General features: G+C 38.2%; 1 protein-coding gene across 2 annotated transcripts in view; it reads left to right on the top strand.

Annotated features, from left to right (window-relative positions):
• mcu (mitochondrial calcium uniporter) overlaps positions 1 to 22,983 on the top strand; it is a 141,210-nt gene that overhangs the window by 105,527 nt on the left and 12,700 nt on the right. For both annotated transcript variants that reach the window (XM_008106671.2, XM_003218539.3), the window contains exons 2-4: positions 12,147 to 12,216; positions 17,311 to 17,481; positions 19,178 to 19,282. In XM_008106671.2, the coding sequence (XP_008104878.1) occupies positions 12,147 to 12,216; positions 17,311 to 17,481; positions 19,178 to 19,282 (346 nt within the window). The remainder of the gene's footprint in view (positions 1 to 12,146; positions 12,217 to 17,310; positions 17,482 to 19,177; positions 19,283 to 22,983) is intronic.

Here is a 22,983-nt window from a genome sequence, read left to right as displayed (position 1 = left end):
TTTCCTGATCAGACCTCCAACGTGTTTTTCAGTGGCGCCTTTTTCAACTAAAATTTTTAGATAGACTTGCTTCAGCTTGTCCTACTTTGTTTCATGGATTTCTCACTGGAATTTCTCACACACTGCAAGGTGTGGGCAAAGCAACATTGATATAGAATGTGTAGTTGTTTTTCCTTTCTTCTTTAGCTGTTGAAATATCTTCACAGTCATTCTCTCTGCTTCTCTCAATATCTTTCTGTACATTTACCTTAGTTGCAGTGTTGCAGTCTTCCACATAACCCAGCCACAATCTAGCCATCGCTTGACTTGATTTTTTCCCCTAAAGTTGGTAAATTAGAATCCATCCAGTGTGTGTCCAAATTAATCAGTTTCCCTGGAAGTTCGTCTGTCTGTTGGTACTAAGTTGTCATCCAGTATGGATTAGAGATGTGATATGCTCTGAGTTTCAGTGCCATGTTCTATTAAATGTAATTATTAAATAGTATTTCATCATCTCACTCACCCTATCAGTACCATCACAGTTCTGAAAGAATAAGATTGATATAATATCATGTATAGTAATTGCAAGGTTAGGGAACTGAAACCAATTGTTAGACCCAATTGAAGTAAATCCATTAAATCAGAAAGAATATGGTAAGTCAACACTTATGTAAAGTTCATTGATTCTGTGGTTTTATTCTACTTGAATTAATAAATTCTTCTTATCCAAAAAGTGTAAGAACTATGTTCTTGGAGTTACTTAAGGTTATTAAAGTCACACTGAGATATTAATGTGGTCATGCTTTGTTTCTCATAATATTTAATTCTTAAGCAGTAAAACTTACTTGTGGTATTTGCTTATCCAAGCTTTTGTTAAACTCAGGATTGTCCATTGATAAAGAGATGTTCTTTGGTGTTTATTGGCTCAGTGCTTTAAGAACTTTTCTTGACTATTTCAAAAAATGTTTGAGACAGCTAAGATGTGTAATTCTTTTTCCTTAAACATATATTAAAGTTTTATGGTTATGTACTATGATTATTTGAAAGCAATACATTTTACTTTATGAGTAATTTATGAGAATTCCTATAAAGATCCATTTCTCTTATTGGATTCATGCCAAAGTAGTGACTTGGAGATCAGATAGTAATCATTCACGACAGGAATGCTAAATATTGGACTATCCAAACTTTAAACACTCCCTCTCCATAAACATCATAGTTTGCATTGTTACTGGCTTTAAAGGGCACGTATGAAAATACTTTGTGGATCATTCTGTTTTTTTGACAGTAGTTCTAGTCTATGAGATAGCAGCGGGATCGGTTTGAAGGCTTTGAATGTTGAAATAGTGTGAAGAATTGGTGTATGTGGGTGTCTTCATTCAACCACAAAGTGTGTGGACATTGTGGTCTACCATGCCATATCATATCACAAGCTGCATTCTGCAGACAATACAAAATGTGCCTTTTGAGAGGAGGGATTGTTTCAAAATCTTCATTAATAACTTGACCTTTTTCTCAAGTACTACTTTCCTAATAACAGTATGTAGTTTTCAAAACTATCAAGTTGCATTCTAATTGATAAATTGTCATCAGGCAGTACAGCAGGTTAACCATCAGCTGCAATAAATCTTACCAATTGAAAGGTTGTGTCAGGGCCCGAACATCAGCCCAGCTCTCTGCCCACCCGGCAGATCGAAGACAGCTGTGAGTAGATAAATAGGTACCACTTAAGCAGGGAGATATTTTAATGGCACCATAAGAAAATACCAGAAAATGCTGGCGATAAAAAAAGGAGGAAGTCTGTGAACAGGGCTCTTTGACATGGAGGATAGAGCGACAGCATCCCCCGTGACCGGAATCTAGCACAACTTCTGGGACACCAAAGATGGAAATGCCTATATACCTCTCTCTCTCTCTCTCTCTCTCTATATATATATATATCTCTATATATATATATCTGTTGTCTGTCCTGTCTGTGTATAACGGCATTGAATGTTTGCTGTATATGTGTTTTGTGATCCACCCTGAGTCCCCTTCGGGGTGAGAAGGGCAGAATATAAATGTTGTAAATAAATACATACATACATACGTACATACATGCAGTAGCATCTTCCCATGGTGATGGATTTTGCCAAAAAGATAATTCATTTCTACTGCTGCCTAATTTCTCCTGCTTCAGTAAGGGAACTTATTTTATCAGTTTAATACATAGCACACTCTTCCATATTATTTCAGTGGTAATTTATTCAGAAGTGGGTAAATTGATGGCTTGCGTCTTGCTATCATCAACTGTCTTCACTTATCCACTGAGTATAAATATGCCTTTCAGGATAGAGATAGGGACTAAATATCAGCCATGCGATGAAAAATGCAATATTGAATTTGTAACAATTACTAGAAAATATCTGTCCGTGTCTTCTTTTTTTCCCACTTTGAAATTTCAGCTCAGCTTTCAATTAAGTGTAACTCACATTATTGTAATAATGAATTGCTGACATTTTGAAGAAAAAGTATAAGCAAAGCAAAAGAGATCAATTTAAAGGGGGTGGAATTTTCACTCTGTTGGTTCCATTTCACTTGGGTGGCTTTAACTACAGTTGTCGTCCCACATTCTCAGTTTTAATTATTCATGGATTTGATTTTAAAAGTTCTCTCTTAGGTCCTCCAATTTAATCCTATGGTCATCTGCCTCGAGTCCTGTTGGAGGACCTAGAAATTTAGGGTGAACACCTCTCTAGGTCCTTTACTGCGATTCTCCAGTCAGCCTCCAACATAAATTGACCCTAGAGCAGGGGTCCCCAAACTAAGGCCCGGGGGCCAGATGCGGCCCTCCAAGGTCATTGACCTGGCCCCTGTCCTAAACCTTAGACTTAGGGTTGACCTAAGTCTACCTGGTCTTTGGGGGTCTTTTTGCTTACCTATGGTCTTATGAGATCATCTAGATGGTCTTTGAAGATCTCTTTGCTTAGCTATGGCCTTATGAAACCATCTAGATGGCTTTTAGAGGTCACTTTCCTTACCTATGGTCCTATGAGACCATCTAGATGGCCTTTGGGGGCCCCTTTCCTTACCTATGGTCTTATGATCATCAGGGGTCCCCAAACTAAGGCCCATGGGCTTCCAAGGTGATTGACCTGGCCTCTGTCCTAAACTTTAGACTTAGGGTTGATCTAAGTCTGAAATGACTTGAAGGCACACAACAACAACAATCTTAATTTTGGACTATTTCATCCTAGTCCGCCCCCCTAACAGTCTGAGGGACTGTGAATCGGCCCTCCACTTAAAAAGTTTGGGGACCCCTGCCCTAGAGTCATACTGAAAGGCCAAGAAATTCCTCAATCTGTGTTCTCTCGGGTAAAACTATAGCATGTTCTTTATTCAGTTTTTCACTTTTGTTGAGGTATTTTGCCCCTAACTGCAACAAATGAGGAGAGATAACTGTATGTGAATTATGTGTAGACACATCTCTTTTAGATGTGCTTTTACCAATAATACTGTAAACAGTAATATTTGGAAATATAGAACAGAAGGAGAAAAAGAAGTGAATCATATAGGAAGTCAGTTAAAATGACAATGTCTGGAAAAAAATATCCCAAATATAGTCTAGTCAAATGATACACCACTTTCAGAATGTTTCAACATGCAATATACACTGTGTGTATTACACATATTCTCTTCTGTTGAATACTACTATATGCGAGTCATACTGTTTTTAAATGTTTTCCATCTTCTAGAGTAGAATGAATTAGATATTAGAATGATAACTTTTAGTGTTACTGTTTAAAATTAGGAACAAACATTTCTAGAAAAGCCAGGTGGTTAAACAGCGATGGAGTATTGTGAAGTTTATTCCCCTTTACCAATTTTGATATGTAGCTTGACTTGCAGCCTCAACGCTTTCGATGCATTCTTTGACCCATTCTAATACCACCCTGGATCCATTTCTTTCTCTCCAAACTACAATTTTCCCCTTGTTGTTTATTCATTCAGTCACTTCCGACTCTTCATGACTTCATGGACCAGCCCCACCGTCGCCACCCCCAGCTCCTTCAAGGACAAGCCAGTCCCTTCAAGGATACCATCCATCCATCTTGCCCTTGGTTAACCCCTCTTCCTCTTTCCTTCAATTTTCCCCAGCATCATTCTCTTCTCCAAGCTTTCCTGGTTTCTCATTATGTGGCCAAAGTACTTCCATCTTTGCCTCTAATATCCTTCCTTCCAGGCATTATTTCCTGGAGTATGGACTGGTTGGATCTTCTTGTGGTCCAAGGCACGCTCAGAATTTTCCTCCAACACCACAGTTCAAAAGCATCTATCTTCCTTTGCTAAGTCTTCCTTATGGTTCAGCTCTCATATCCATAGGTTACTACAGGGAATACCATTTCTTTAATTATGCAGATCTTCATTGCCAATGTGATGTCTCTACTCGTCATTATTTTATCGAGTTTGGCCATTGCTCTCCTCCCCTAAGCCTAGGCATATTATGGAGGGCACAGCAAAAACTTTATTTCCTTGGAATTCACAAGCTTCAACGGGATGGAAACTACTTTATAACACCTTTTCAAGAGAAGTGACTTTCAGATTCTGTTCTATTCCTTCTCTATCTGAAATAACACTGGAAGAAAATCTCTCCTAGAAAATAAAATGAAAAATATCTCTAACATTTAGTCTTTTAAGTATAACTTCATAACCTTTTACCCTTCACAGGGTTTGACCAAGAGCTCCCACATTTTTTCACCACTGACTTTTTTGAGTGGGATCTAAAGGGAGTGCCGATATTTCCAGATTAGCTGCTGTTTAGATGAATGTAGTTTAATACGTAATTATTCGATGTGTTTGCAGTTTGGAAAACTTCTACATAATTTGTTAAAGTATGCTATAGAATCCAATGACATCTTAAGAAGATGAGAAAGTGCAAAAAAAAAGGGGGGCTTTGGCTCAAATGGCATGCAGTTTAGTTCATATCTTACTTTAGAAGCAAAAGTGCCAAGATTGCTTGGGGAAAGCTTGCAGCAATTCTCTAATGTTTTTGGGATTCCAGCCAACAGGTTTTGAGGTATTTGCATGTCAGAGCCAGAAATCGATTTTTTTCTCTCACAGTGCAGGGCTAGAAGCAAGGTTTGTCTTTTCAGCCATAAGCTGCTAAACATTTTCAGCTCTAGTTCAGACATGACAAAAGTCATTTTTAGGACCCGCAGCATTATTATATAAAGTGCTTTAATTTCCCCTTAACTTTTCCACACTAATTAATTGTCCCACTGTTGGCTTTATCTTTAGACAAGAAATTACAGATGTATAAAATTATGCTTGCATGGAATGTTCCACTGACTTCGAGTTCAGAAATTAATATAGGTTTTGGATGTCTTAATTCCAAAGGGGAAAATTGCTGTGTATGTTTCCTGCATATCTAACATGTTTATGCATATTTGCGAACACTTGAACTATTTCATAAAAGCATTTAGTTGATCAATTATAGTGTATCTATACTAAACTATGTGGAAACAAATTCAGAAGGTTTGGTAGAGACATTGTAAGTAACCAAAGATTGGTAAACTCAGGTCATGAGCTCAAATATGGTGTATAAATATATCATAATTCAACTTGGTGTCTTAAACCACATGCCTGTGTAGAGTGCTGAGAAGTCAAAGGAAACAATGGTTTGTTTGGTATATAAGCAACACTTTAATTGTGGTTAAAGCAAATAATAGTTTTCAAATTCATTTTGAGCATGATTTCACACCATATTTTCTAATCAATCAATAATGATGTAGTAATCATTTAAATGGATACAATGTTGTATCTGAATATAGCCACTGATTATAAAGAAAAGATGGCGATAAACTGGGAGCAACTTTAGTGGTAGTTGGTAGCCTACTTAAATTGTAGACTGGTTCTTTCCATCCAGTTTTTAAATGGTACATATAAATGATTAGATTATAGATGTTTCCTGTCAGTTCAAACTCTATAAATATCTCACGCTTCTCGATTGTACCTGTCAAAGTGAGATTACGGCATGAGCTGAATTGTCTTTTCTTCCCTCCCCCATTCCCCAACCTCTTGTTATGATCCCTAGTAAAGCCCATCTTGTTCCAGGTGATAGAGAATTTGGAAGACTCTAGGACAAAACCTTATTGCTGTTATTGGTATACATAAACCTTTGTTCTCTATTTGCAAACGCGATTTGTCATTTACTCATGTTAAAGAAATACAAACAACAAACTCATTCCCATGTCTGTCTAATAAAACTCTGCTTATTTGTTTAGTTTCCTATTAAGTATTCTTGAAAGTGAGCAGATGTTTCCAGTTGAAACGTGGATGCAATTCCATATGATTTGTGAACTATTGTGCGAACATTATCACTACTAATAAAATGTCTTTGTAAGGTATAATCAATGAAGTCTAGCATAAGCATTGAGTTGTGTTTGTTTCAAAACATCATTATTCTGCTGGATTGTTACATGTTTGTTGGCCAGTTGATGTAAAGTTCTGTTGCCTTTAAGTTCAGAAGCCAAAGTATTTCGACATCCTATACACAGGACAACATTTTTCTTTTAATAGGCTGGGGATTATAGAGCTATAGGTGGAGGAACCTAGCTAAAGCCAGGAGTTGTCCTAGGGAGTTGTGGATGCACATATCTTGAAGTGGCTAAATGGTATTGAACACCAACTCCCACAACCCCCAGATAGGTGACTCATCTTTCATTTGACTTGGACTCCCAATAGTCTGCAATCTAATGATGAGAAATTCTGGGAACTGTTATCCAAAACATCCAGAGAGCATCAGTCTGGAGAAGGTTGAAATGCTGTAATATAGTCTGTAATCTAGATCATGAGACTCTTTTACTGTCACAACAGAGTTTATTACCTGCTTGTTTCTGGGTGCAATTCAGAAGGTGGCATATTCTCTGATGGCACCAACTCTGTTCTAAGATACCCAACTAGCATCTTCTTTAGTGATTTTCTACAACATTTTGAAATTACATTTCTTCCAGCAGGTTAATTTGTTTCCTCTCCATTTTTGTTGTTTAAGACATGTTTATGATATAACATAACAAAAGAGCTGGCATCACAGCAGTTCAGTGTTGGATTATGACTCTAGAGACCAAGGGTTGAGTCCCTACTTGTCTATGGAAACCCATTCAGTAACCTCGGGCAATTTACACTCTTTGCAGCTCTCAGAGGAAGGCAAAGGCAAATGCTCTCTGAAGAAATCTCATTATTGGTTCACCATAAGTCAAAAACAACCTGAAGACACACAATAATATAATATAATATATGTTTAATGGAATAAGGTTGAATGGATTGTATCTGAATGTGAAAGAAAGAGAAAAGGAGAAGATTTTGTTAGCCATCTTTGGTTAGGATGGTGAGGTCAAATATGCTAAAATACAGCTAGATATTTATTTATCTTGACCTATTTATGTTTTTTCTATCGATATTGGGATGTCTACAGTAGAGACCATTAAATAGATGTAGTTCAAAATCAGATCGGTTGGTAGGGCCTGATTCATTCTACTTTCTGTATATAACAATTCTTCATTTGGAGCTGAATATTTATAAGATTATAATTTATATTTATATTTATTATTTTGGTATAGAAGCAAGCTAGAAATGGAAGGGGGTGACTATTTGTAATACAATGGCTTGTATTACACTAAGTAACACTTTCAAACCAGGAACAGATTTTTTTTTCAAATTTTGTTACATTGTGGTATTTCCCCAGGCAAAATTGCATACTAGTAGAATACCTTACCCCAGGGTTCCCCAACATTTTTAAACAGAGGGCCAATTCACGGTCCCTCAGACCATTGGAGGGCCGGACTATAGTTTTTTTAAAAAACTATGAACAAATTCCTATTCACACTGCACATACCTTATTTTGAAATTAAAAAATAAAACATAATGTGTACAAATACAGCCTCAGGGTTAATAATAATCATAATCATAATAAAAATAATAAAAAGGGTTGGAAGAGACCCCTTGGGCCATTTATTCCAACCCCCTTCTGCCTTTGTGCACCAAAAGCACTAGCAAAGCAACCCTTAATAATTAATTATTAATTAAATAATTAAAATACAGTTATAAATACAAGAAAAGCTTTGGAAGGCGCGCACTGGGCGTGGGAGGAGGCAGGAAAGGCATGTGCAGTGTTAGTGAGGAGGTCTCCCTCGCCCCGTGCGTGCCTTCCTTGGCAGCAGTGGGAAAGGTGAGTGTGGGGCAAGAGAGGAGGGAAAGGTGCACACTTTTCCCTCCTTCTCCTTTGCGCCGCACACGCCTTCCTCGGTGGAGGAGGAGGGAGCCACCGCGGGGGCCGGATAAATGGCTTTGATGGGCTATATGTGGCCCGTGGGCCATAGTGTGGGGATTCCTGCCTTACCCACTTAACAACAGCTGAATTGTAACACATCTCCACACAGCACTAGAAATCTATTGCAACCAAAACTGCAATCCTTCTTTCTGCATGATCAGCAGGAATCAAGAATAACAACTGTTCTTACTGGCTTTTCTAGGTACTTAGCATTCACTTAATGTTAATATTGCAAGATAGTTAAGTGCATACTAGTACTTAACCATGCTTTCCAAGGGCACAAATGGTGGCTCAGACCCATTTTGAGAACCTATTCCATAGCTGACCTGATGACAAACATATATTATATGACAGTCACAGCTTTGTAGTTATCTTGCTGTGCTCTTGTTTTCAAAAACAGGACTACTTTGCAGTGAGCAACTAGCTGCTAAAAATCAACGGCAGAATGCTGAATTACATAATCCATCGCTTCAGCCTTTTCCCTCCTTTTGCAAACATCTTAGATGAGAATAAGTATTGCAGTTATGTTTTAGAATATATGAACCCAGACAGAGAGGGAATCAATTATACTGTGTGCTTATGCCATCAGGAAGAAAATTCTGGAGTACTTGGATGAAAAGTTGTAGAACTCATTTGGGTAGTTTCAGAGCTTTTAGTAGAGAAAAAGCAAGGGATATTCTCCTACATCTCATTGGTGTCCCAACGAAGGGAACAGAAAATAAGGAATAGCCAGACCTGTAGGGTTTGGGTCGTTTTGAGTGCTTGTTATTCTAAAGAAAGGATGCTAAAAGCTTTGGAGGAACATTGTTTTTCCTTCACATCTTCCATTCCGATTTAAAACTGAAGCTTCTGTTCTAAATGCACAGCGAAGGAGTTTGTTGTTTTTCTAGATCTGAAGGACAGGATGAGTATCCCATTAACTGTTGTTTTAGTACAAAGCAGAAGCCAGATTCTTTTTCCTAGGTATAATGAATCAATTCACATCATACTATAGAGTGTCAAGAGGATCTTAACGCAGCAATTCCAGCAATTGACAGCCTGTTTTTCTTAGAAAGCGCCACACTGAGTCAGTGCAGACAGCTCATGCAGGTGGCTTTATTTTCATAAACAAGGCGATGTATGAAGGGAATCCTCTCGGAAGATTGCAGCTGCTACCTCTAGCATCTGAAAACATGCACTTTTAAAGTCGCAAAGTCACTTTTCCAATCACTGTGTGTCACTACTACTGTTTTGCAAAAGGTGTCTAAAGGCTGTAGGTAATAGGCAATCACTTGAGGCTGATTGTCTTCCAAGGTTAGAGTCTTGGTGGCGGTTCCATAAGGGCCTATTGTGGAGGCCTATTCTGGAGCTACATGGTTTGTCACAATGAGGACAAAAGTTCCAGGTGAGAATTGGTCATGACAAGGGTTTGCTTAACACACCTTTCTCTCAGCACATTTCTCCCTTTCACCCTCTATTCGTGCCTCCTTATAGTTTGATCTAGGAAGCTTAGCAGGGTCAACCTGGAATGGAGAGTACCAATGATTGCTAGGTGCTGTGGGCTGTATTTCAGGAAAAGGGATTGGCAAAACTATCTTTGAATATACCTTGCCCAAGAAAATCTAAGAAATGCAAAGAGTTGCCCTAAATCAAGAGGTAACTTAAAGATACATATGGACACTAGGCATGTGCGATCCATGAAAAAAAATGGTTCAATACTCATTTTGAAAGTAGGAGGCGCTGGTGTTTCGTTTCTAAAGTCATTTCCGAATTTTGAAGCAAAAATTCAAAACTTTCTGAAACTTCCGAATCTTCGTATGTACCTCGTTAATGGCGGATGCTTATGCGCATGAAGGGAAACATTATTGTCAATGGGGGAAATTGAAGGGCCTCTCTCTCCCTCATTTTTGAGCTATCCTAATGAAATTTTCTACAGTGGTAGAACACAAAAACCACTGTTAGCTCACCAAATCTAAGAATGTTTGACTTATCCTCAGATTTTTGGTGAATTTTCAAAGTTTTTATATTAAAAAAAACATTTTTAATAGTAACAAAAATCTGTTCCTTGTTTGAAAGTGTTATTTCCTGTTTCATTGGGTTGTCTTTACTTTGAAAGTCATTGTTCTATTTCAGAAACTTTGTTTTTGTGGCTGAAACTTTGTTAAATTGGTGGAGAGAGACTCAACAAACCATGGGCACCAACGCATTGAATTGGAAGGTTAATTCAGAAGCGCCAAACCACCTCGGAACCCAGTTCAATATTAATACGATTAATTTATTACGATTAACTACTTTCCCCATTTTTTTCTCATGCCTAATGGACACATATGATTTCTCTCTTTTAATACCCCCCCCCCCACACACACACACACACACAATTGCATTGCAGATGCCACACATTTTTGTCAAAATATAATGCAGCATAGTGGTGCCCTTGCTTCCCCTCCCTCCCATATGATTTCTCTCTAAATCACACTGATGCCCATGCCTTAGCAAGGCATTAGGCTGCTATACTTATAACAGGCCGAATGTGCTTTTGTTGTTGTTTTTAAGTTTCTCATCATCAGTCATTTCTGTTAACAATTCAGAAGTAAAATATGCCTGCAAGTAAGAACTTTTCAACATGAGCCTCACATTTTACATAAGAGTATGAAAGATGGAAATACTTTTAAAGTTGTATGAAGATTGCAGGTTTAGCAATATTGAGCGTATGTGCTTTTTGCAATAAAGAGATAGTTATGAACATAGGAGAAATTTTATATAAATTGGTTTTTGGGGAAATGGGAATTTAGCTTAGCAATTTGACATTATATCTCTTACAATAAAATTCAGATTTCATCAAAAATGAAATTAAGATGCTTTAGATCCTACACAAATGGTTTTAGAATTCTGTCGTCATGTGGGATATTGCAATCAAGCCATTCAAAACAGAAATACACAGTTTCAAACGGATATATATTAATCAATACAGTAGGCCCTCCACAGATGCTAAGTTTAGGGGTGCAGACCCCCTGTGAAAGTGGTAAAACTCTAAACTTTAAAAATCCTATTTTATTTTATTTGAGAAAACATCTCTCTATCTTTAGGTCTTTCACGGTGCTTAACGTCTACTGGAAGTTGTAGTGGAGGATGTAGAGCAGTGGTTCTCAAACTAGGCCCCAGATATTTTGGCCTTCAACTCCCAGAAATCCTAACAGCTGGTAAACTGGCTGGGATTTCTGGGAGTTGTAGGCCCAAAACATCTGGGGATCCCAGGTTGAGAACCACTAACGTAGAGAGACTATATTAATGAAATCTCTGAATAATCAAATCCGCAAAAGTCAAAACTGTAAATATGGAGGGCCAACTATATTTTCAGTTTGCTCTCCTTAATACTATTTTAGCCCCATATCCTGTTTCTACTCTTGCACATTTGCATGTTAAGCAATATTTTCGTTCTACTGGGATTCTTCAGAGGATATATCACTTGGATGCTTTTATCATACTTCTTCCTTAGAAAGGTTCTGTGCTTGGAGTCTTTTATGGCGTATTCACTGTGAACTTCCCTGCCTTTGGCTTAGAGTGGAAATTTACTCCCAAAGTACTGTTTGGCTAAAGTGCCTCTTCAAGATTTAATGATTCTTAAATAATTTCCACGTTTCCTTCCAAATCAGACAGACATGATTTGCAAGGTAAAAGAATTGGCTCATGAAGAAGATCCATACTGAATGACAGATGGCAGGGACAGGTACTGCTCCTGAAAGGTTCCCTTGATTTACTCTCTTCTCTGCAGTCGGTAGTAGGATATAGCTGGATTCATATCCTGGCACGGGTCATCTGAAATAACCTAACATTTGCTGTTTTATTAATAAATCTTACCTTGCTGTGTTCTTTTTTCTAGGCACACCAACGGCTTCTTCCATGGCAAACCATGAGAGTGGTCTATTGCAGTACTGTAGTGCCCTCTGATGGTGAGTACAATAAATAAATTGCTTGAGCAAAGATTAATAAGAGTTGATTCGTCTCTTGCTTTTAAACAGGGATGTAACGGTGTTTTTATAAGGGAAGGGAAGATTAAACTATAGGCTGAAACAGTCTGTAATTTGATGACATTTTAAAAAAGAACTTTAAGGAGCCTCTTGCTTGCTGAATTGTAAGAAGAGATGTGTGTTTTCTTATGCTCTTTCATCTTTCTTTTGACTGTTCCTTGCTTACATAAGGATCTTCCTTCATGATTATTTGTTTTTGGTGACGTAATATCTTTGTGATTATATTCTCTTACAAAAATTATTGTTAGATACCTTATTTTGACTGTTTCAAAATTAACCCTGTCTTTGAAGAATCAGGCAGGCTTATCCTTGCAGTGACTCAATCATGTAGTTGAGGCTGATCATCTTCTGTATTCCTGAATATATTCTCACTGTTAAAATTTCTATTTTGCAAGTAGAAGTTGCCAGGGAAGTTTTTAATTTTTCTCTTTTGCTACATATCACTTTTGAAACTATATAGCTAGACTGTATATCTGCTCTTGAACTGGCCCTCTCTAGTTCTGATACATCACACCATCTTTAATGTTTGTTTTCTAGACTGAAATATATTAGTGGCATTGGTTTCTCAAATTCCTTTAGTTTTATTGAGGTTTGTGCTGAAGAGTAGCTGGGGTTTTTAAGATTCTCTGAATGCCTTCCTTGTTATTTACTTAAGGGTCATTTCGGTCCTGGGATCATTGCAAAGGAATTCTGAGGTCAGCCAATAATGTACAACTAGGACATGGAGTCTGCAAAATTCTGGTAAACATTAGTGTCTAAAAAAAAGATCCATTGATATAGTCAAATATGGAATTAACTGGTGTCATATTTCCAAAACATACATCATATTCCTTTCAAAGAAATCCATAGTTTCTGTACGAGATAAACAATTGTACTAGTGTTGGTTGTGTTGTCGAAGGCTTTCATGGCCGGAATCACAGGGTTGTTGTGTGTTTTTCAGGCTGTATGGCCATGTTCCAGAAGTATTCTCTCCTGACGTTTCGCCCACATCAATAGCAGGCATCCTCTGAGGTTGTGAGGTATATACCTCACAACCTCAGAGGATGCCTGACATTGATGTGGGTGAAACGTCAGGAGAGAATACTTCTGGAACATGGCCTTACAGCCCGATAAACACACAACAACCCAGTGTTGGGTTGGTTGTGTTTGGGTGTCTAAAATCTTGCATTCTTTGAGCTGTCACAAATTAGGACCTTCTATCTGACTAGAATAGATAGAGTACGATCTCTGTATCCATGGGGGAATACACTCCTGTACTTACTGTGGAAACAGAAAACCAAGGATAATAGCCAACATCTTTGAAAGTACGATTTCCACCAGAGTTCAATAAAACTAAAGATTCCTATAGAGTTGCTCTGGAAGATTTAGAAAATTGCTAAAGAGAACCTACTTTTGTCAGATTTGGGTAGATGAAATTGTGGTTACCATACACGTGGGTAATCAGACTATATATAGTTTATATCAATTTCCATCCTAGATTGCCCCTCCCCCCGGTTGTATTAATGAAAAACATGTAAACTTGTTTCCAAATATTTGTTATTTTGACAAAATGTGTCAAAACATATCATTGGCCACAACTACCCATTATTTTTTAAAGTATGTTATGAACATTACTTTTATAAAATCAAAAATTGATGTGAAGTCCTCTTATCAATATTAGTCACACAGTGTCTGCCAAAGAGGGGAAGTTGACATTTCCTGCTTCAATACTCAAGTATTTCAGACATTATACTGAATAACATCAAGAAATTTTCAGTAAAAAGTCACTGGAGTTATGGTGGTGGAAAGTCTCCAAAATCAAGTTGTATAATGTTCTTATTTGTCCCACACAGATTTTTTTTAAATGAGCAAACTTCTGAGTTCTTCAGAATCAACCCTTCATGAGATTGTGAGTTCTGGTAAACTGAAAACCTTGCTCATTGCTTTCTACACAAATTTAAAGTTCCCTCAGAAGAGTCCTAGAGCTAACATCTGGCATGAACAGCTGTTTGCCATGCTGGAAGCCTGGATGCTATTGTGTACTGCAATTCTGTGTAGTCTCTGTTTACATTATTAGCAAAACTCATTTTCAAAAGCCTGGTGGAGCGCACACACAGCATTTAGGCTGCCTTTGCCTTTGTACTTACAACCAGCACATAAGGTGGGCATACTTTTCATCCCAGAAAAGAGCCAAGCATGATATCATAGAAGCAATATAGTCAGCATGGTGTAATGATTTGAATGTTGGACTAGGACCCTGGTTTGAATCCCTTTTAGCCATAGAATCTTACTGGGTTGCCCTGGGCAAGTCACACATACTGTCCATGTAAGAGAGGGCAAAGGTGAACCGAACCCCCCTCTGAACAAATCTTGCCAAGAAAACCCCATTTAGATGTTAAATATTTAGTGATTGTCCTGCAACGACACTGCAAATAAGGAGTAAGGGTTCAAAACCAGAATTGCTTGCCTACTGTTGAACTTGACTTCACTTTTCAATATAGATAAAAAGATATTGGACAGGCAAAGCCATGTTTCAGGTTGCAGCAACTAAATTGGTGACAATTCCAAGTGATTCCTGTATACAGCAAAAATGAATAGAAAGATTACATCAACAATAATTCAGAACACTATGTAGATTAGAATCCAAAGTCTCCTGGATTTCAAAGGGAGCCATATTCAAGAAGCAAGGTCAGAATACTCCTCTGTCACTAAAGACAAGAGAGTTCGTAATGTCATTGAAAGAGAGCATTCTGTTTAGACATATGAAAAAACATAGTCAGCCCTTCATATACACAGATTCTGTATCCATGGGTTCCAACATCCATGACTTGATTTTTTTTTAAATCCAAACAGCAAACCTTGATTTTGCCACTTTATATAGGGGACATATATTAATGTATTAATCCATTGTATATAATTGGACTTGAGTATCCATAGATTTTGATATCCTTGAAAAGTGTGTGTTGGGGGGGGGGGAGATGTCCTATAACCAGATCCCAGGGGAGAACAGTCTACTGTACAGACTTTGCATGAATTTTCTTGACATACAGAATGAGATGAGGAATGAAGGAATGTGAAATGAAAGTTCAGCAAGGCTGTTAACTCAGATCCCCCAGTCTACTCCATCAGAGCTTCCCATCTCAAACAGAAGACATTTGCCATTATGGATGACTTCCTATAATACTTTTGAAGCTGCAGCTGTCATCAGGGAAACGATATTTCAGAAAAACCATTGTTTGTCTGATTCAAGCTGTTGCACTATAGCTTGCAAATAACAAGGAAGTTATTGAAGGTTTCATGGCCGGAACCACTGAGTTGTTGTGCATTTTCCAGGCTGTATGGCTTCTGGAACATGGCCATACAGCCCGGAAAATGCACAACAACTCACCCAGGAAGTTAGTTCAGAAAAAACAGCATGGAAGAGGGAAGTCAGGGGCTTGTGCACCTAACACAAAACTGTAACTTGGTATTAAATCTGACCTGTAACATCGTGCTATTTTCCAGTTTGCCTTTAAAATCTACATTAACAGAATCTCTGTTAATGCAGCTGCTCATAGTCAAAGGTAGTCCGTAATCATACACAGCAAGCAGTCCAACAAACGCAAACATATGAATAGTCCAGAGTTCTTTTCAAGCATCAAAGCCAAGCAATCTCACCAAATCAAGTCATAGTCCAAAAACATAGTTCAGTCACTAAAATCAAAGAGTTCACCAACTGATATTCAGGCTGTTGATAATTCTATCAACAGTGATTCCACAAACATTGCTCCCAGCAAACTACCAGCTCCAGCCTCCAGGTATCTGTGCCACTTTCACAAGTGTTTTCACCTGTTGGCCCTTCTCTGAGCCTCAGTGTCATGCTGCTGCTCTCTGCTTGCCCTTGACTCAGATGCTGGGCAAAGAAGCCCTTCCTCTTAATCTTCATCACTAACCCTGACAAGACCTAATGTTGTGCTTTAGATGAGCTTATTGTGTGTGTGTAAGTGTCTGTTCTAAAGAATTGTTATTTCTGTGTGTAAGTGTCTGTTCTAAAGAATTGTGTTCCATTTGGCCAATTTCATGTTCATATGGGCAGTTGAATTTTACACTAGTGATATAGGACAGCGTTTTCCATCTTTAAATGAGGATAGGAGGTTAACTTGGGAGACAGTAGGTAGGCTATGTGTTATGCTGAGTTTTGTTCTCTAGCCATGTACTTCTATTATCTTCCCTCAACACCTGCAACCTGAGACCTTTCTAGTGTCTACTGATAGTTGTGCAGATACTGCTGTATACTACTTTCATCTTATACAACCCTCCAGAACTTGTTGAACTGTAACTCACTGCGTTCTTTACCCTTGTTTATGCTAATTAAGATTGATGGCAATTGTGGCATTTCATCCCATTTATGGAATACTGGTTGAGGTCCTGAATTTCATGTCAAATGGAATTGGTAGTGTCCCCTAAATACACTAAAGGCAGTGGTTCCTGTCTGATCTTGGAAGATAAGCAAGGTCAACACTGGTTAGTACTTGGATGAGAGACCACCAACAAATACTATAGGCTGTATTTCAGAGAAAGGGCCTGGCAACACTATATCTTGAGTATTCCTTGCTTAAGAAATCCCCATGAAATTCATGGGGTCACCATAAGTTGATAGGTGACTTTGACAGCACATACACACATGGAAGAAAGTCATGATACATGCATAGTTTCTCTTTTGAAAAAAACAAACAAAACAAAAACAGAGACCCAACTATTTAGTGATGTTGTTAATAGGGTAAAAAACTCTTTGTGATTGCCTCACTCCAGGGTTTGAAGGGAGTCTGTTTGGAGGACTAACCACATTTGCTCTTCATGAAGAAAATGTTAGACAAATAGCATTATACAGAAATAAATTTATTTCGGAAATACCCCTAAAGATATCCATAAGAAAAGAGACACACCTTTGCTATGTAATAGATATCAAGACACTGTCTCTGCTGCTTGAAATGAGGAAGCCTATGTGTGTGTTAACTCCAGAATATCTTTCAGCTTTTTTTCTTTTCTCCCCTCTAGATGTTACAGTGGTTTACCAAAATGGATTACCTGTAATATCTGTGAATCTTCCATCACGCCGCGAACGTTGCCAGTTTACACTTAAGCCTATCTCAGACTCTGTTGGAGTATTCTTACGACAACTACAGGCAGAAGACCGGGGAATTGACCGGGTTGCCATTTACTCACCAGGTAGTGTTGGACATTACTGAAGCAATCGGTTCAACTTCGTTACACTTGTAATGAAGATCTACTTGTAAACTTGATATGGCCGCTCCCACTGATAACATACCTCAGTTAGCAAAATAAATGGGCTCGATTACTTTAACAGAAAATTTAGTTGTAGAGGTAGAAATAATACTGATTAGTCAAAAGTACTGATTATAACAAGCAAGCTCAGTTGAACTTACTTCAATTCAAATAAAACAGTGGGCACATGTGAAATGAAGCAATCAGGTCACACAAGCCTTGCATAAGTAACCAAGAACATTTTGAACATTCGTAACACAACTTGAAAGCTTCTTATAAAATGCATTTTGATGTGTATATATCTGTTTGCTTCTACTGTTGTAGGCAGGCACACAGAGCTAGTAGGATCAAGTAGGGCAGGGCTTCTTAAACTTTTTCCACTCACAACCCCTTTTCACCGAGAAAGATTTATACGAAAAATAGGTATACAAATCAAGCATTTATAGATAATAAATCATAAAGAAATTCATTTAAAAACAAAGCTTTGGTATATACAAAATTTTACCATTTATTAAAGGTGAAAGCAAATTTCCATACTAATGAGATGAATGTGCTTGTTTATTTCTACGTAAATAATTTACTCTTGGTGGAATATTTCACACTGCCGATGTAGAGCATCTTCAGCGTTTTTCATGCCATGCTGCCATACTTGGTTTGCAGCCTCAAGTGGCAGCTGAAGCATTTGCTGTATCTAGTTGCCAACAAATTCATGTAAATGTCTAAAACTGCCACAAGTTAGTCAACTGCACACATTTTTGCGACCTCCAAGTTCAGTTTGAGGACTCCAAATGTACCCCACAACCCACAGTTTAAGAAGCTTTGAACGAGAGAATACTCTTTCCCAGCAAAAACTTATTTGCATTTTCTACCTCAGACACATTGTAAAATACTGTCCTTCTTCAGCCTTCCTTCATCATCCTCCCGGGATTGATACTGCTAAAAAGAACTTTCAACTAGACAAAGAACATGGAGGAGAAGTGAACTGAGCAAACGTAAAAAGATATTTTAAAAGGAGTTTCCTTCATTAAATGACATATACTGTGTCACACTAGTCTTATGAATCTATGGTGATACTTGTCATTTAAGTATTATCTTGGTTTCATACCCTACTAAATGTTACTGATTGGCGTTTTGGACCATCAGTAATTGAGATGCCATTGGATAATGTGTCTTGTTCAAAGTAGTGCCACTTTCTCTTACGTTGTTATTGTGATCCTGTCTGTAGTAATCTCACTCAGATGTTTAGTCAATCCATTTGGAATTGCTCCCAGATCACCTATAACCAAGTGGACATAAATTTAAATCTAAATTTAAATTGCATTTTTGGCATTTACAATTACTTGCTCTCTATGCAGGGAACACAGAGTTAGATTTTTGTTCACCTGAAGAAGAGCTTTATGTCTCTACTCTTGGTTTTACAGTGGATGGTTCTGAATTAGAGACTCTGTAGCAAAAGGGCAACTCAGATTTTGGAATCTATTTAGTTATCAATTTTGCAATTGTAGAATTATTTCCCAAAAATGACTTGGAATGCTATTATTTTTTTATACATACTAATGTTACACTGGAAAACAGTATGTGAATATAAATGTCAAGCATGTCCGTCTCTTTACAAAGCTATTTCTCTTTTACCTTACAGATGGGACACGTGTAGCCTCTTCAACAGGCATAGATCTTCTACTCCTTGATGATTTCAAACTAGTAATTAATGACTTGACTTATCATGTTCGTCCACCAAAGAGAGGTAAAACCTTGAAGTAATTGGGATATATTTTCAGAAGTCAGTTTTAAAAGATACTTTAATCTCTTGATGGGAAACATACTTAATGCAAGTGTATGCATTCAGAATTTTACATGGATCTTGCTCTCTCTGGCCATTGTGATATGGAGATAAATTTGAAAAGATTTGAGTATCATCTGCAAGTCCTCAGCACTTCCAGAGCAGATCTACTGTGCCCTTCCTAACTATCTGTCCTGTGATCATCAGTCGTATTTATCCCTGATCTTCCATATTTATCTTCAGTTATTTTTTCCAAAAAATTCCAATTTCTATAAGAATGGCTTTGTACTGAAAAGTAGCAGTCTAGTGGGGGGGGAGGGAATGCACAGAGGTGACAAACACAAGATTTCTCTGGTCATCTTTATTGCAACCTTTTCATCAGGAAGTCAGGTCATCATGATGTGTCTGTTCAGCCTGTCACACATTCACAGTCTTCCCCAATTAAATGTATACAAAAATGTATTATTTCAAAATAATGACTTCACTTCTTGTTGCAATAGTTCACAGGTAGTTTGTTGGGGTTTACACTGGCCAACACACATTTTGGTGCCTCAAATGATGGACCTGCTTCTGGGTATATTTGATTTGCGGATTCCAAAAATGGCACCAGTTTCCCCCCATCAGCTGTAGTTTTTGAAATACAAGAACATAGGGCATCTGCCTGTTACCATCTACATGCCCATCAAAAATTATGGAAACCATATTTAAGAAACTAGAATTATTGTGGTCTATCCAATAGTCGTGTGCTTTGGGGGTAACCCTTGCCCCATTTTGTGTCCCGGCTTTCATTGAGGCCCCTGATCCGTTTTCAAGAACCCCCCGAAATCAGGGTTTTTTTTCACATGATGGCCCCGAATTTCGGACCATTCCTACCCACTGCCTTCCCTTCCTGGCATTCTTCCTACCTGCTGGCACCTGCTATTTCTCCTCTAGAATAAGGCGCTCAGCTGCAGGTGTGCTCCAGGGCTGCCTGCACACTATGCCAGCCGCCACACACATCCCGCCACACTCTCAGAGTGTGTGTGTGTGTGGCAGGGCCTGCAGGCAGGCCCAGAGTTTGCCTACAGGCCCTGTCAGCAGCCAAACACATCCCACCACACTTTCCAAGAGTGTGTATGTGGCGGAGCCTGCAGTCAGGCCAGGAGTGTGCCTGCAGCCTAGCTCCAGGCCTGCCTACATGCAGGCAAGGAGGCAATTTTGCCTTGACACAAAAGCAGGCTTTCGTGTCGAGCAGATTTTTGTGTCAGGAGGGGGCTTCCTGTTTCGTAGTTCCGAAAAAAACTGAAGACACGAAAGAAACGGGAAAAACGGTAGGAATGAATTTCATGCACATGACTACTATCCAATGCAATTTTTTTGTATCAGTGCCCCAAATAACCCCAGGAAAAGACCCAAAAACCAAGATGCCGAGAAAAAAATGTTTTTGTTGGGCTGCATTATTTGTGATTATGGGCCTTGACGTAAGAATAGCCAGGTAGAATTTCATCCACTGATAGAGGCAAAAAATTTGCCCCTCAAGCTTCCTGAAAAGATCCTTTTATTTGGAATACCACATGGCATAAAAGACTAGAAATGGAGCTCAGTGTCAGTGCAAATTATTGATATCCCACCTAAATGCACATATTACAAACAGAAGTTCTTTTCTGCATTTTCAGAGTTGTTGCTGTGATATTGTGTGCCTTCGTTGTTGACTTATGGCAAACCTAGGCATATCATGGGGCTTCTCCAACAAAATTTATTCAAAGCAAATTTGCCTTTGCCCTCTTCTGGAGGTTGATATAGTATGATTTGCCCAAAGCCATTCAATGGGTTTCTATAATAATATGACAAACCCTGATCTCAAGGGTCACATTCAAATATTCACACCACTACATTATGCCGTCTCTCAGGTTTTTTGCAATCACTATTCAATTTTTAAAAAACAACTTCAGATTGCAATAGATTTGGGTTATCGTTTTCTTACAAAAATTATGGTTCACTAGGATAAAAATGATAATACTTTGTCAGCAGTCTGCTCATGATGGTATCTGAGATTTTGTTTATGGGTGTCCAGGGCAGCTGGCAAACAGAGTGCTCTTTGGATTTGGAAAATCCTTTTAAGGTTTGATTTTGCTATTGGTTTGGTCTGTGAAATTATTGACCTTGTACGTGCAATGAGCAATTACTGTACCCAAAAATAATAGGGGGAAAAAACCCTGTGTTGTACTTACATCAAAATTGCATTACAGTACACCCTTTATATTAGCTAGGGTTGGGATGCATATTTGCATGCAGTACGTCTGCAAAAGTGAAAAATTGTGAATATAAAAATGGGTAATATTTCATCTGAAGGAACACCTTTCTAGGAATCGCTAGGTCATCCAACATGACTGTATGTTCCCCAGGAAGCTGACCATAAAATTGCACTGGAGGGCCTACAAATGCCAGAGAAGCTCCAACCTAGACAATCAAATCTGCAAAATATTCAATCCGCAAATGTGGAGGGCCTATCATACTTTTGAGAAGAAAAGCTATGGCATCCAATCAGGTGGAAATAGCAGAGACAGTTTTTGCTTCAACTTTTGTGCCAAGTGTTTTTGTTTTAAAAGGGATCTGAAGGACTGTCTTGTTATCTTAAGCGAACAACTAAGCTTGGAGCTGGCACAGATTTTCTGAAACCTTTCTTTCTTAGGCATTTATTACATTTTCTGCCTTGCTTTCACTAACAGAATGTTTGAAAAGTGCCACTCAGATCAAACCTCTTACTAGTTTTAATATTATTTTATTAAACTAGCATGTTAGACTTGTGATGTAACTGGTATACTACGCCTCCGGTGCTATTAATGTGAACTCATTTGGCTGCAGAAAAAATGCAACGTAATGATTTCCTCAAGCTGATTTCACACTCCAGTTTGCATTTCTTGCTCAGGCATCTTGTCGGTTCCTAGCATGAGAATTGCATGTGCTTGTCCTTATGTTTTTCATAAGGAAAAAAAGTTCTGTAGTTCCAGACTGACACTTTTGAATTCAGGCAGTTGTTAATTATAGAATCTATCTGTCATCACTTAATGACAGATTCTGATTCTTGGTGTTTCAGCCTCCCAAGAAGTTCTCAACTAGCCCTTTCAGATATTTTATACAGTCTTTCCATTCAAAGGAAGTGTTGGAAAATGTGTGTAATATAACGCCTGATGCAAACATGTCTCGCCAGTCTAACAGCATATGCATCTTCTTGGATATCAAGATTTCCATTCTTTGAATGTTTTTCATTTACTTAAAAACTTCATAATTTTTCTAGGACCCCAGTATCCAAGAGGAGGTATGACCCAAGTTCTCCATGGATATCTAAAGCTATTGAGAATAAGCAAACCCTATATTTTGACTAAACATGTTCTGGAAGCATACCGTGGACTTGTGCTGGAGGACCTAGAGAGGCCCACAAACACTTTTGGGGGGAATGTGTTTTGGAGTATGGGTATTGAATCCATGGATAGGTGATTCGTACAATATACATAACATATGATACAACTAAAAAGTCTTTAGGATGGGCAAATAATACATCAGTGGTCCCAGATCTGTGTTTAAAGTTCACTAGCAAAAACAGGCATACAAAAGGTAGTAATGGTGTTTAGTGGAAGTGTACTCTTCCAGCAAGTAGCAGTAAGGTGACCTCTAATGCCATAGGA

Source organism: Anolis carolinensis, chromosome 3 (assembly GCF_035594765.1).
Source record: "Anolis carolinensis isolate JA03-04 chromosome 3, rAnoCar3.1.pri, whole genome shotgun sequence".
NCBI classification, from domain to species: Eukaryota; Metazoa; Chordata; class Lepidosauria; order Squamata; family Dactyloidae; genus Anolis; species Anolis carolinensis.
Note: the sequence above shows the minus strand (reverse complement) of the source record. Positions and strands in the feature narration are given on the sequence as shown.